At 70.7% G+C, this 12,943-nt stretch overlaps 1 protein-coding gene across 1 annotated transcript; it reads right to left on the bottom strand.

Annotated features, from left to right (window-relative positions):
* Positions 1-4,452: 4,452 nt before the first annotated feature.
* PRF1 (perforin 1) lies at positions 4,453-10,320 on the bottom strand. The gene is given in 4 exon segments (XM_067314878.1): positions 4,453-7,367; positions 9,582-9,649; positions 9,825-9,977; positions 9,979-10,320. Coding segments are annotated over 4 exon segments (3,348 nt in total). The 3' UTR covers positions 4,453-4,582.
* Between the last annotated feature and the right edge of the window lie 2,623 nt (positions 10,321-12,943).

Below are 12,943 nucleotides of genomic sequence, written 5' to 3'. Positions count from 1 at the left end.
CCAGAGCACCCTTGGGACCCCAAGACCCCATGGGACCTCCAGAGCACCCTTGGGACCCGTGAGACTCCATAGGGCCTCTAGAGCACCCTTGGGACCCCCAAGACCCTATGGGACCTCTAGAGCACCCTTGGGACCCCTGAGACCCCATGGGACCTCCAGAGCACCCTTGGGACCCCTGAGACTCCATAGGACCTCTAGAGCACCCTTGGGACCCCAAGACCCCATAGGACCTCCAGAGCACCCTTGGGACCCCTGAGACCCCATGGGACCTCCAGAGCACCCTTGGGACCCCTGAGACCCTATGGGACCTCCAGAGCACCCTTGGGACCCCTGAGACTCCATGGGACCTCCAGAGCACCCTTGGGACCCCTGAGACCCCATGGGACCTCTAGAGCACCCTTGGGACCCCCAAGACCCCATAGGACCTCCAGAGCACCCTTGGGACCCGTGAGACTCCATAGGGCCTCCAGAGCACCCTTGGGACCCCAAGACCCCATAGGACCTCCAGAGCACCCTTGGGACCCCTGAGACCCCATGGGACCTCCAGAGCACCCTTGGGACCCCCAAGACCCCATGGGACCTCTAGAGCACCCTTGGGACCCCCAAGACCCCATAGGACCTCCAGAGCACCCTTGGGACCCCCAAGACCCTATGGGACCTCCAGAGCACCCTTGGGACCCCTGAGACCCCATGGGACCTCCAGAGCACCCTTGGGACCCCTGAGACTCCATGGGGCCCTGAGACCCCATAGGACTTCCAGAGCACCCTTGGGTCCCCCCCAGACCCCACATCACCCTTGGGTCCCACAAGACCCCATTGGACCCCCAAGACCCCACGGGACCTCCAGAGCACCCTTGGGACCCCCAAGACCCCATGGGACCCTTGGGTCCCTTAGGACCCCCATGCCACCCTTGAGACCCCCAATGTCCCGCAGCACCCCCGGCACCCCCAGTGACTCCCTTGGGCCCCCCCAGACCCCACGAGCCCTCTCTGCCCCACGGCGGCCCCCATTCCGCCCCGTCTGCACGTGTTCCCCCGCCCCACGGCACCCGCCCGGGGCCCCCCAGTGTCTCCGCGTCCCCTCACCACCCCCAGCTGCCCCCTCCCCATCCCACCCCCCCCGTACCTGTGGGGCCGGGCAGGGGGCCGGGGGGCTCCGGAGCCGGCGGCCGTTGGCGTGGGGAAGGAGCGAGCGCGCCCGAGGGCAGGAAGCGGGGAGCCGTGTCGGAGGAGGGCAGGAAGCGCCCCGCCCGGTCGGGGCGGGGCCGGTCCCCGGGCAGCCCCGCCTGGGGCAGCGGCGGCTTCGGGGCTCCCCACGAGTCCTGGGAGACGCCGGTGGTCTCCAGGCCCCCCAGAGGCCCTTGGAGGCGACATTGGTTTGGGGGCAGCAGGGAGGACTTCTCCAGAAGTCCTGGGCCATCCTGGTGGTTTCAAGGCTCCCCGTAGGTCCTAGGCCCTCCTGGCGGTTTCAGGGCTCTCCGTGAGTCCTGGGAGGTCCTGGTGGTTTCGAGGCTCCCCCTAGGTCCTAGGCCCTCCTGGCGGTTTCAGGGCTCTCCGTGAGTCCTGGGAGGTCCTGGTGGTTTCAAGGTTCCCCATAGGTCCTCAGACTTGTTAGCAGTTTCAAGATCCTCCCCCCCATAAATCCTGGGAAGTCCCAATGGTTTTGGGTTCCCCCAGTCCAAGAAGGTGTCGGCGGTTTCGGGGACCGCCACAAGTCCTGGGAGACGCTGGTGGTTTCGGGGGTCCCCATTGGTCTGAGAACCTTCTGGTGGTTTCGAGGCTCCCCACAGATCTCCAGAGGTGCCGGCGGTGTCGAGCTGTCCGGGCCGTGAGGGCGCTAAGGGGCTGTTGAGGCTCGTGACCAGCCCCACCTGGGACCCCCCCAGGTCTCCAACATGTCCATGTCCACATCCGTGTCCGTGCCTGGCCTGAAATCCTGGGAGGTCCCGGAGGTTTTAGGCCCCCCGCTAAAGTCCAGGGAGATGCTGGCGGTTTCGGGGTGCCCCAAAAGTCCTGGGAGATCTCAGATTTCAGGCCCCCACTAAAGTCCAGGGAGATGCTGACGGTTTCGGGGTTCCCCAAAGGTCCTAGGAGGCCCTGGAGGTTTCGGGTCCCTGCTAAAGTCCTGGGAGATGCTGGCGGTTTCAGGGTTCCCCTAAAGTCTTGGGAGATGCTGGTGGTTTCGGGGTGCCCCAAAGGTCCTGGGAGATGCTGGCGGTTTCGGGCCCCTGCTAAAGTCCTGGGAGATGCTGGCGGTTTTGGGGTTCCCCTAAAGTCCAGGGAGATGCTGGTGGTTTCGGGGCGCCCCAAAGGTCCTGGGAGGCCCCAGAGGTTTCAGGCCCCCACTAAAGTCCTGGGAGATGCTGGTGGTTTCAGGGTTCCCCTAAAGTCCTGGGAGATGCTGGCGGTTTCGGGGCTCCGCAAAGGTCCTGGGAGGCCCCGGCGGTTTCGGGGCGCCCCGTGGGGCAGGCAGCAGCGGGTCAGGGGTGGCGGTTTCGGGGCGCCCCGCGGCACCCGGCTGGCAGTTTCGGGGCGCCCCGCTACCCGCCACGGCCCAGCCCACCGCGGCGGAAGAAGTCGTCAATGTCCTGGAGGGTGACATGGGGCTGGGGGGGCCCCTCGGCGCCCCCCGGGGCCTCGGGCTCCTCCTCGCCCCACGGCGGGGGGGCGGCGCGGGCGACCCACAGGTCGGGGGGGGCCGGGGGGCGGCCGCGCTGCAGCAGCCGCTGGCACAGCAGCCCCCCCGCCACCACGAAGGCCCCCCCCAGGGCCCCCAGCCCCACCATGGCCCCCAGGCAGCGCCCGCAGGGGGGCGGCCGCCCCCAGGGCGACGCCGTGGGGCGCCCCACGGCCGCCGGGGCCCACAGCAGTGCCAGCAGCAGCGCCGGGGCCAGGGCCGGCCCCATGGCTGCCTGGGGGGGGCTGCCGGGGGGCGGGGGGAGCCTGTGGGGCCGGGCAGGGCCTATGGGGCTCCTATGGGGCGGGGGGGCACCTATGGCACTGCTATGGGGCAGGGGGGGACCTGTGGGGCAGGGGTGTCGCTATGGGTCTAGAGGGTCTCTATGGGGCTGGACAGAGTCTGTGGGGTCCTATGGGGGCAGGACAGTCTCTATGGGGCTGGCGGGTCTCTATGGGGTGAGAGGGTCCCTATGGGGCCGGGTGTCTTTGTGGTGCTGTGGGGCAGGAGCATTGCTATGGGGCAGCAGCAGGACAGGCAGCGGCCATACGCTCCTATGGGGCTGCTGTGGGGCAGGGGGACCTGTGGGCTTCCAGGGGCCCAGCGCAGGCGCTGTGGGGCCGGGGGCTCTCCGGGGGGCTGCCGTGGGGCAGGGGCGTGAGGGCGCCGGGGCCTTTCTGTGGGGCAGGCGCTGGCTATGGGGGGAGCCCCGTGGCTATGGGTCGCGCGGGGGCGGGGGCGTCCCGAGGGGGCCGCCGGGGCCTTGCTCACCTCGGCTCCGTGGGGCGGCCATGGGGCCCGGGCGGCCGCGCGGGCGGAGGGGATGTGGCGACGGCGCCGTGACGGCGCTTTTCCGCCCGCCGCGTCAGCGGGGCCGACCCACCCCACAGCCGCCCCACAGCCGCCCCATAGCTGCCCCTGCCCCACGCGGGGGGGGGGGGGGGCACGGGGGGGTTGAGACAGTTGGGGGGCGGCTGGGGGCCCGGGGGGCGGTTGGGGGGTGCTGCAGCTGCCGCAGGGCGCGGAGCAGCTGCCGAGGCGCCGACCGGGTCAGGAAGGGGCTGAGGAAGAGCCGCGGGCACCCGGACGCCTGGGCCCCCCGGGGACGCCTGGGCCCCTTGGGGACACTTGGGTCACCTGGGCCCCTTGGGGACACTTGGGTCCCTCAGGGTCACCTGGGTCCCTTGGGGACACCTGGGGCTGGCCTTGACACCCGGGTCCCCAAGTGGCCCAGGGATGGGGGAGGGGGGGAGGCTACTCGGACGCCTGGGCCCCAGTGGTGGGAGAGGTGCCCGGACGCCTGGGCCCCGATGGGGGCGGGGAGGTGGGGGGAGGTGATGCCTGGATTCCCACACAGTCAGCCCCACCCCTTGTTTTGCCCATAGGCCCCGCCCCCTCTAGCTGGCCCTGCCCCACCCCAGGCCCCACCCCCCAGTTCTGGCCCCACCCCCAGCTCAGGCCCCACCCCCCAGCCCCACCTCTCCCAGGTGCAGCCCCTTGTGGGGCCCCTCCCGGACGCAGGTGGGTGAAGCAGGAGCTGTGGGGCAGCGGGGGGGGGGGGGCTGCGCTGGGACGCCGTGGGGCAGGGGCACCCGGGGGGGGGGGGGCCACGGCCTGGGCACCAGCACGGGTGTCGCATGGGGACCCAGGTGTCCGGGGGGGGCCCAGGCGTCCGGCCTGCCCCCTCCCTCCCGTCTCCTCCAGCCCACGTCCCTCACCCGGACGCCTGGGTCCGCTCCCCCCCCCCCCCAAAAGACGACGCGGAGGCCGGAGGCTGCAGCAAGAAGCGTTTACTCCCGACTCGGCCTCGCCGTGTCCTTCCGGGGCCGGACGTGGGGCTGGAGGACCCTCCCCATGGCCGGACGATGGATCCAGGGAGTCCCGGAAGGCTTCCGCGAGGCCGGATCATGGAGCCAGGGGGTCTGCGGGGGTTTCAGAGCCGGATGATGGATCTGGGGGGTCTGCAGGACCCTGCCCAGATGTGGACGATGGATCCAGGGGGTCCAGGAAGGTCTCCCTGAGGCTGGATGACGGAGCCATGGGGTCTGCACAGGTCTCAGAGCTGGACGATGGATCCAGGGGGTCTGGAGGAGCCTCCCCAGATGTGGATGATGGATCCAGGGGGTCCAGGAAGGTCTCCCTGAGGCTGGATGATGGAGCCAAGGGGTCTGTGGAGGTTTCGGAGCCGGACGATGGATCCGAGAGGTCTGGAGGAGCCTCCCTAGATGTGGACGATGGATCCAGGGGGTCTGGAGGAGCCTCCCTAGATGTGGATGATGGATCCGGGGGGTCTGGAGGAGCCTCCCTAGATGTGGACGATGGATCGAGGGGGTCTGGAGGAGCCTCCCTAGATGTGGACGATGGATCCAGGGGGTCTGGAGGACCCTCCCTAGATGTGGACGATGGATCCGGGGGGTCCACCAAGCCCTTGCCGAGGCTGGAGGCTTCCCCCGGGAGCTCGTCCCCGTGGCCGGGCGCCGTCTGCCGAGGGGCCTCCCCGAAGTAGGGGGGCGGCCAGGGCCCCCGGAAGGCCTCGGGGTCGGGCGAGTCGGGGCCGTCGTCGTCGTCGTCCTCCTCCTCCTCCTCCTGCTGCTGCTGCTGCCGGTGGGGCCAGGGCACGGGCCCGCCGCCGGGGCCGGGCGGCCATTGGGAGGCGCGCAGGAGGCCGGGCCCGGCGGGGGGCCGGGGGGCGTCGCGGCGGCACAGGGGCCCCCCCAGCCCCGGCCCGCAGGCCACCTCGTAGGCGTAGTCGAGGCGGCCGCGCTGGGCGAAGCAGACGGCGGCGCGGGGCCCCGGGCCGGCGGCCAGCGGCTGCTCGCAGGCGCCCAGCCGGTCGTCGTCCCAGCCGTTGTCCTCGTCCCAGAGCTCCACGCGGAGCCGGGCGCCGGGCGGCAGCTCCACGGCGCCGAAGTCGAGGTGGGCGGCCCAGCGCGGCGCGTCGTTCTCGGGCACGGTGGCGGTGCGCAGCCAGCGGTCGCCGAAGCCCACGCGCACGTAGGCGTCCGTGCGCGACCCGTAGTCGCCCCACAGGCCCCGGGCCGAGGCCACGGTGACGGAGAGCCGGGCCTCGCCGCGGTGCCGCGCGCAGCACTCGGCCGTCCGCGCCGCGCTGGGCGCGCAGCCGCAGCCGCACGCCGCCGCCTCGGCCACCATCTTGGCGACGTCCATCGTCTTGGCGGCGCCCATCGTCTTGGCGGCACCCATCTTGGTGGCGTTCGTCTTGGCGGCGGCCAGCCTGGCGACGGCCAGCTTGGTGGCCCTGCCGGTGGCGGCGTCCATCCCGGCGGCCACGCGGGCGGTCATGGCGGTGGCCACCTCGGCGGCGGTGGCGGCGGCGGCTGTCCCGCGGGCCACCTCGGCGGCCATCTCGGCGGCCATCTCGGCCACCGCCTCCGCGGCCGCCTCCGTCACCGCCTCCAGGGCCGTCTCGGCGGCCGCCTCGGCGGCTATCTCGGCGAGCGTCCCGGCGGCCGTCTCGGGGGCCGCCTCCGCGGCCATCTCGGGGGCCAGGGCGGCGGCCACCTCGGCGGCCATCTCGGCGGCCATCTCGGGGGCCAGGTCGGCGGCCACCTTGGCGGCCAGGCGGGCGGTCGCGTTGGCAACCGTCCTGGCGTCAGCAGCCATCTCGGCGGCCGTCTTCTTGGCGGCCATCTTGGGGGCCATCTTGGAGGCCATCTTGGAGGTCATCTCGGGGGCCATCTTGGAGGTCATCTCGGAGGCCATCTTGGAGGCCATCTTGGAGGTCATCTCGGAGGCCATCTTGGAGGTCATCTCGGGGGCCATCTTGGAGGTCATCTTGGAGGTCATCTCGGAGGTCATCTCGGGGGCCATCTTGGAGGCCATCTTGGAGGTCATCTTGGGGGCCATCTTGGCATTCATCTTGGGGGCCATCTTGGGGTCCATCTTGGCGGTCATCTCGGGGGTCATCTTGGCAGCCATCTTGGAGGCCATCTCGGCAGCCATCTTGGGGGCCATCTTGGTGACCATCCGGGCGGCCATCTCAGCAGCCATGTCGGGGGCCGCCTCGGCGACCACCTCGGCGGCCACGCTGGCGGCAGCGGCGGCGGCAGGGCCATGGTGGGGGCAGGCGGCGCTGCAGTTGCCCCGCACGGCCCGCGAGGCCACGTAGTGCCCCACGGCCTGGCGCAGCGCCTCCCGGCGCGGGTCTCCCCGCGGCAGCAGCGTGTGCAGCGGCCGCAGCGTCGCCCGCACCAGGCCCGGCAGGGCCGGCAGCTGCCGCAGCCAGGCGGCGCGGGCGGCGGGGCCGCCGTAGAGCACGTCGCCGTGCCCCTCGCCGCCGCCCTCCACCTCCACCAGCCGCTCGTGGAAGGCCTCGTGGAAGGAGGCGCCCGCCGCGTGGCGCCGCCGGTCGCGGCGGCAGGCGCTGAAGGTCGCCGCCAGGACGCCGCTGCCGCGGCCGCCGCCACCACGGCCGCCCACGGCCGCCTCGGCCGCCAGGCAGTCGGCCACCTCGCGGGCGCCGGTGCCGTTGAGGGCGGCGCGGCAGGCCCGCACGGCCGTCACGGCCCGCAGCCGCCCGCCCAGCTGCGCCGCCCGCACGTAGTGGGTGCCGTAGGCCGCCAGCAGCTCCTCGTAGTCGTCCGCCGTGGCCGGCCCGAAGCGCGGCGGCAGCGCCCGCACCGCCCGCGCGAAGTGGGGCGACACGCGCGCCTCCGGCGAGGCCCACAGCCTGCGGGGAGACGGCGGCGGGGCTGGAGGGATGGGGGGGGCTATGGGGGGGCTGGGGGGGTCTAGGGGGTGTCTATGGGGGGCTATGGGGGTCTAGGGGGTGCTATGGGGGTGTCTAGGGGGTGCTATGGGGTGCTATGGGGGTGTGGGAGGGGGTCTAGGGGTGCTATGGGGGGTCTAGGGGGTGTTATGGGGTGCTATGGGAGGTCTGGGGTGCTATAAGGGTGTGGGAGGGGGTCTAGGGGTGCTATGGGGGGTCTAGGGGGTGCTATGGGTGTGGGAGGGGGCCTAGGGGTGCTATGGGGGGGTCTATGGGGTGCTATGGGGTGTGGGAGGGGGTCTAGGGGTGCTATGGGGGGTCTAGGGGTGTTATGGGGCTGTGGGAGGGCATTTAGGGGTGCTATGGGGGGTCTATGGGGTGCTATGGGCTGTGGGAGGGCATTTAGGGGTGCTATGGGGGGTCTATGGGGTGCTATGGGGGTGTGGGAGGGTGTCTAGGGGTGCTATGGGGGGTCTAGGGGGGCTATGGGGGTCTATGGGTGCTATGGGGGTATGAGAGGGGGGTCTAGCGGTGTTATGGGGGTCTAGAGGTGCTATGGGGCTGTGGGAGGGGGGTCTTGGGGTGTTTATGGGGTGCTATGGGGGTCTAGGTGGTGCTATAAGGGCCTAGAGGGTGCTATGGGGCTGTGGGAGGGGCTTTAGGGGGTTGCTATGGGGTGTCTATGGGGTGCTATGGGGATCTAGGGGGGTCTAGGGGGTGCTATGGGGGTGTGGGAGGGAGTCTAGGGGTGCTATGGGGTGCTATGGGGTGTCTATGGGGTGCTGTGGGGATCTAGGGGGTGCTATGAGGCTGTAGGAGGGCATCTACAGGGGTCTGGGGGTGCTATGGGGCTGTGGGAGGGGGTCTAGGGGTGCTATGGGGGTCTAGGGGGTGCTATGGGCTGTGGGAGGGGGTTTGGGGTCTGTGGGTGGATGGGATGCAGGGATGGATGGAGGGGCGGACGGAGGAGCTCACCGGTAGTGGACGCGCTCAAGGTGGAGGGATGGAGGGATGGATCAAGGTAAGGTGGGACGGATGGAGGGAGGGATGGAAGGAGGGATGGAAGGAGGGGCGGATGGAGGGATGGCGGGATGGCGGGATGGAAGGAGGGATGGAGGGACGGATGGAGGGGCGGACGGAGGAGCTCACCAGTGGCAGACGGACTCGAGGTGGACGGAGGGATGGATGGTGGTAAGGACGGAGGGAAAGGATGGAAGGAGGGGTGGAGGGACAGATGGAGGAGTGGATGGAGGAGCTCACCGGTGGCAGACGGACTCGAGGTGGAGGGATGGAGGGATGGATCAAGGTAGGGAGGGATGGAAGGAGGGATGGAGGTAAGGACAGAGGAAAGGATGGAAGGAGGGGTGGAGGGACGAACGGAGGGGCGGACGGAGGAGCTCACCGGTAGTGGGTGCACTCGAGGTGGACGGAGGGATGGACGGAGGTAAGGTGGGATGGATGGATGGCGGGATGGAAGAGGGATGGAAGGATGGATCGAGGCAAGGCGGGACGAATGGAGGGATGGAAGGAAGGATGGATGGAAGGAGGGATGGAAGGAGGGGTGGAGGGACAGATGGAGGAGTGGATGGAGGAGCTCACCGGTGGCAGACGGACTCGGGGTGGAGGGATGGAGGGATGGATCAAAGTAGGGAGGATGGAAGGAGGGATGGAAGGAGGGATGGAAGGAGGGGTGGAAGGACGGATGTAGGGGCGGACAGAGGAGCTCACTGGTGGCAGACGCACTCGAGGTGGACGGAGGGATGGATGGAGGTAAGGAGGAATGGATGGAGGGAAGGATGGAGGGAGGGATGGAGGTAAGGACGGAGGGAAGGATGGAAGGAGGGATGGACGGAGGGGCGGACGGAGGAGCTCACTGGTAGTGGACGCACTCGAGGTGGACAGAGGGATGGATGGAGGTAAGGTGGGATGGATGGAGGGAAGGATGGAGGGAGGGATGGAGGGTAAGGACGGGAGGGAAAGGATGGAAGGAGGTGTGGAAGGAGGGGTGGAGGGACGGACGGAGGGGGCGGACGGAGGAGCTCACCAGTAGTGGACGCACTCGAGGTAGACAGAGGGATGGATGGAGGTAAGGTGGATGGATGGAGGGAAGGATGGAAGGAGGATGGAAGGAGGGGTGGAGGGACGGACGGAGGGAGGGCGGAGGAGCTCACCCACCGGTAGCGGACGCACTCGAGGTGGACGGAGGTGAAGACGTAGGTGTCCATCCCGCTCCTTCTCTGACTCTGGAGGCCGAACTCGGCCAGCGGGAGTGGGAGCCGGCCATGGCCAGGGCGCCGCGGCGCCGGCCGCACGACGGCCCCCAAGCCCCAGGCGCCAGCCGCTGGCCGCAGGCGGTGGCCGCCTGCCGCAGCAGCCCCAGCGTGGACCTCTGCGTGGCCGCCGGTGGCCCGGCCGGGCGCAGCGGAGCCCCGGCTGCCAGCCGCCCACCGGAGCCGGCAGCCGGTAGAGCCGCCCGCGCCGCAGCGGGTCGGCGCAGAGCACGCAGGGGCCCCGCGGCGCCGGCGCCGCCTCCCGCGCCAGCACCCCGCCGCCCTCCGGCGCCAGCTCCCAGCGTGGTGATGTCCAGCCCCCGGCCCACCATGTCGGCCCCCGGCACGGGGGGGCGGCTGGCGGCGCAGGCCGGCCCCGTGGCCCGGCGGCAGTGGGGACGTCCCGGGCGGCACCGCAGCAGCAGCAACAGCAGCGCCAGCAGCGCCAGCGAGGACCGGCCGGCATGGCCGGCAGGCGGCCGCCGCTGCGGGAGCCGGTGGGTGCACCTGGACGTGGGGACCTGCCGGGGGGACGCGGAGGTGGGACATGGGAGTGGGACATGGAAGTGGGGACATGGAGGTGAGGACATGGGGATGGGACGTGGAGGTGGGGACGTGGAGGTGGGGACATGGAGGTGGGACATGGAAGTGGGGACATGAGGTGGGACATGGGGATGGGGACGTGGAGGTGGGACATGGGGATGGGACATGGAGGTGGGACATGGGATGGGGACATGGAGGTGGGGACATGGGGATGGGACATGAGGTGGGACATGGAAGTGGGGACATGGAGGTGGGACATGGGGATGGGACGTGGAGGTGGGACATGGGAGTGGGACATGGAGGTGGGACATGGAGGTGGGGACATGGAGGTGGGACATGGGGATGGGGGACGTGAGGTGGGACATGGGAGTGGGCATGGAAGTGGGACATGGAGGTGGGGACGTGAAGGTGGGGACCTGCCAGGGGGACATGGAGGTGGGACATGGGCATGGGGATGTGGAGGTGGGACATGGAAGTGGGACATGGAGGTGGGGACATGGGCACAAGGACGTGGAGTTGGGGACGTGGGGATGGGGACATGGAGGTGGGACATGGGATGGGGACGTGGAGGTGGGGACGTGGGGATGGGGACATGGGGATGGGGACATGGAGGTGGGACATGGGGATGGGGACGTGGAGGTGGGACATGGGAGTGGGACATGGAAGTGGGGACATGGATGGAGTGGGGACATGGAAGTGGGGGACATGGAGGTGGGATGGGGACATGGAGGTGGGGACAAGGAGGTGGATGTGGAGGTGGGGATGGGACATGGAGGTGGGGACATGGGGATGGGATGTGGAGGTGGGACGTGGAGGTGGGGACGTGGAGGTGGGACATGGAGGTGGGGACGTGGGCGTAGGGACATGGAGGTGGGACATAGGAGTGGGATGTGGAGGTGGGGACGTGGAGGTGAGGACCTGCCAGGGGGACATGGAGGTGGGACATGGGTGTGGGGACGTGGACATGGGACATGGGAGTGGGGACATGGAGGTGGGGACACGGGCACAAGGACATGGAGGTGGGAACGTGGGATGAGGAGACAGAGGAGGGGGACGTGGGCACTGGGACATGGGCATGGGGACCTGGAAGTGGGGACCTGGAAGTGGGGACAGGGCCATGGGGAACGTGGGGATGGGGACCAGGACACGGACATGGGGAGGGGACATGGAGACAGCGCTGGGGACAGAGATGGGGGACGGGGCACGAGGACACGCGGCAGGGACGGGGCTGGAGGGACGGAGGCCCCCGGACGCCTGGGCCCCCCCCATCCTGGTGTGGCCCTGGGGGGGGGGGAATCATGAGGCCCCCGGACGCCTGGGCCCCCCCATCCGGTGTGGCCCTGGGGGGGGGGGGAATCATGAGGCCCCCGGACGCCTGGGCCCCCCCATCCCGGCGCGGCGCTGGGGGGCTCGCGAGGCTCCCGGACGCCTGGGCCCCTGCGTACTCACCGGCGGAGTGCAGCGCGGTGGGGGCTGGGGGCCGGGGGGGCCCGTTACATCCTCCCCCCCCCCCGCGGCGGGGGGCAGGGCCGGGCCTGCGGCTTCGCACCTCCCCGAACCGGGGCGTCACTCCGCCCTCCCGCCCGCCCCGTGTTTCCGATGGGGGGAGGGGCAGGACGCCTGGGCCCCCCCCGGCTGGGGGAGGGGGGGCTGGGGCCGGGAAGGGACCCCAAAGTCAGCTTCTGACCCAGGTCTAACCCCACAGACACCCCCCCCACACACAATGGGGCCCAGGCGTCCGGGGACCCCCGCTCCAGCTCACACCCCCCTGCTGCCCTCTGGGGGCCCAGGTGTCCGGGGGCCCAGGCGTCCGGGGGCCCAGGTGTCCGGGGACCCCCGCTCCAGCCCACACCCCCCTGCTGTCCCCAGGGGCCCAGGCGTCCGGGGACCCCCAGCTCCAGCTCACACCCCCCTGCTGTCCTCTGGGGGCCCAGGTGTCCGGGGGCCCAGGCGTCCGGGGGGCCAGGTGTCTGGGGACCCCCCGCTCCAGCCCGTTGCCCCCTGTTGCCCGTGGGGGCCCAGTTTTCCTGTCCCCCCCCCCCCAAGGGGACCCAGGCGTCCGGGCGCCTTGCGTGTCCCAGGCAGGTGCGAACCGGCTCCTGGTTCCCCGCAGCGATGAGTCACGGTGGGGAAGCGTGTCACCCCCCCGCCCGCCGCGGCAGGGGCCCAGGCGTCCGGCCCCCGCCCCCCCCCCCCCCCCCGTCCTGCCAGCCGCAGGCGTGACAGCGCTCTCCAGTGGGCAGGATGTGGGTCGGTGGCGTGGGGGGCTACCGGGAACCCAGGCGTCCGGGCCGGCCTCAGAGTCCCCACACGGGGGGGGCCCAGGTGTCCGGGCTGGTCTCAGAGCCCCCACGCATGGGGGGGGGGCCCAGGTGTCCGGGCTGGTCTCAGAGCCCCCACGCATTGGGGGGGGGGGGGGCCAGGCATCCGGGCTGGTCTCAGAGCCCCCCCCCCCCCGACATGGGAGGGCCCAGGCGTCCGGGCCGGCCTCAGAGCCCCCACGCATTGGGGGGGGGGGGGGGCCAGGCGTCCGGGCTGGTCTCAGAGCCCCCCCCCCCCACATGGGGGGCCCAGGCGTCCGGCCCTTCTGACTCCCACTTTGGACACCCTGAAAGCCGAAACGGGGCAATTTGTGGGGGGGCAGAAAAGGCCGAAACGAAAGATTTTTGACGTGTTTTTGGGCTCCTTTCGGGTTTTTGGTGCCCCCCCCCCCCAGCTTCTGGT

This window comes from Apteryx mantelli, chromosome 38 (genome assembly GCF_036417845.1).
Source record: "Apteryx mantelli isolate bAptMan1 chromosome 38, bAptMan1.hap1, whole genome shotgun sequence".
NCBI lineage: Eukaryota > Metazoa > Chordata > Aves > Apterygiformes > Apterygidae > Apteryx > Apteryx mantelli.
This window is presented reverse-complemented; position numbering and strand designations above follow the sequence as displayed.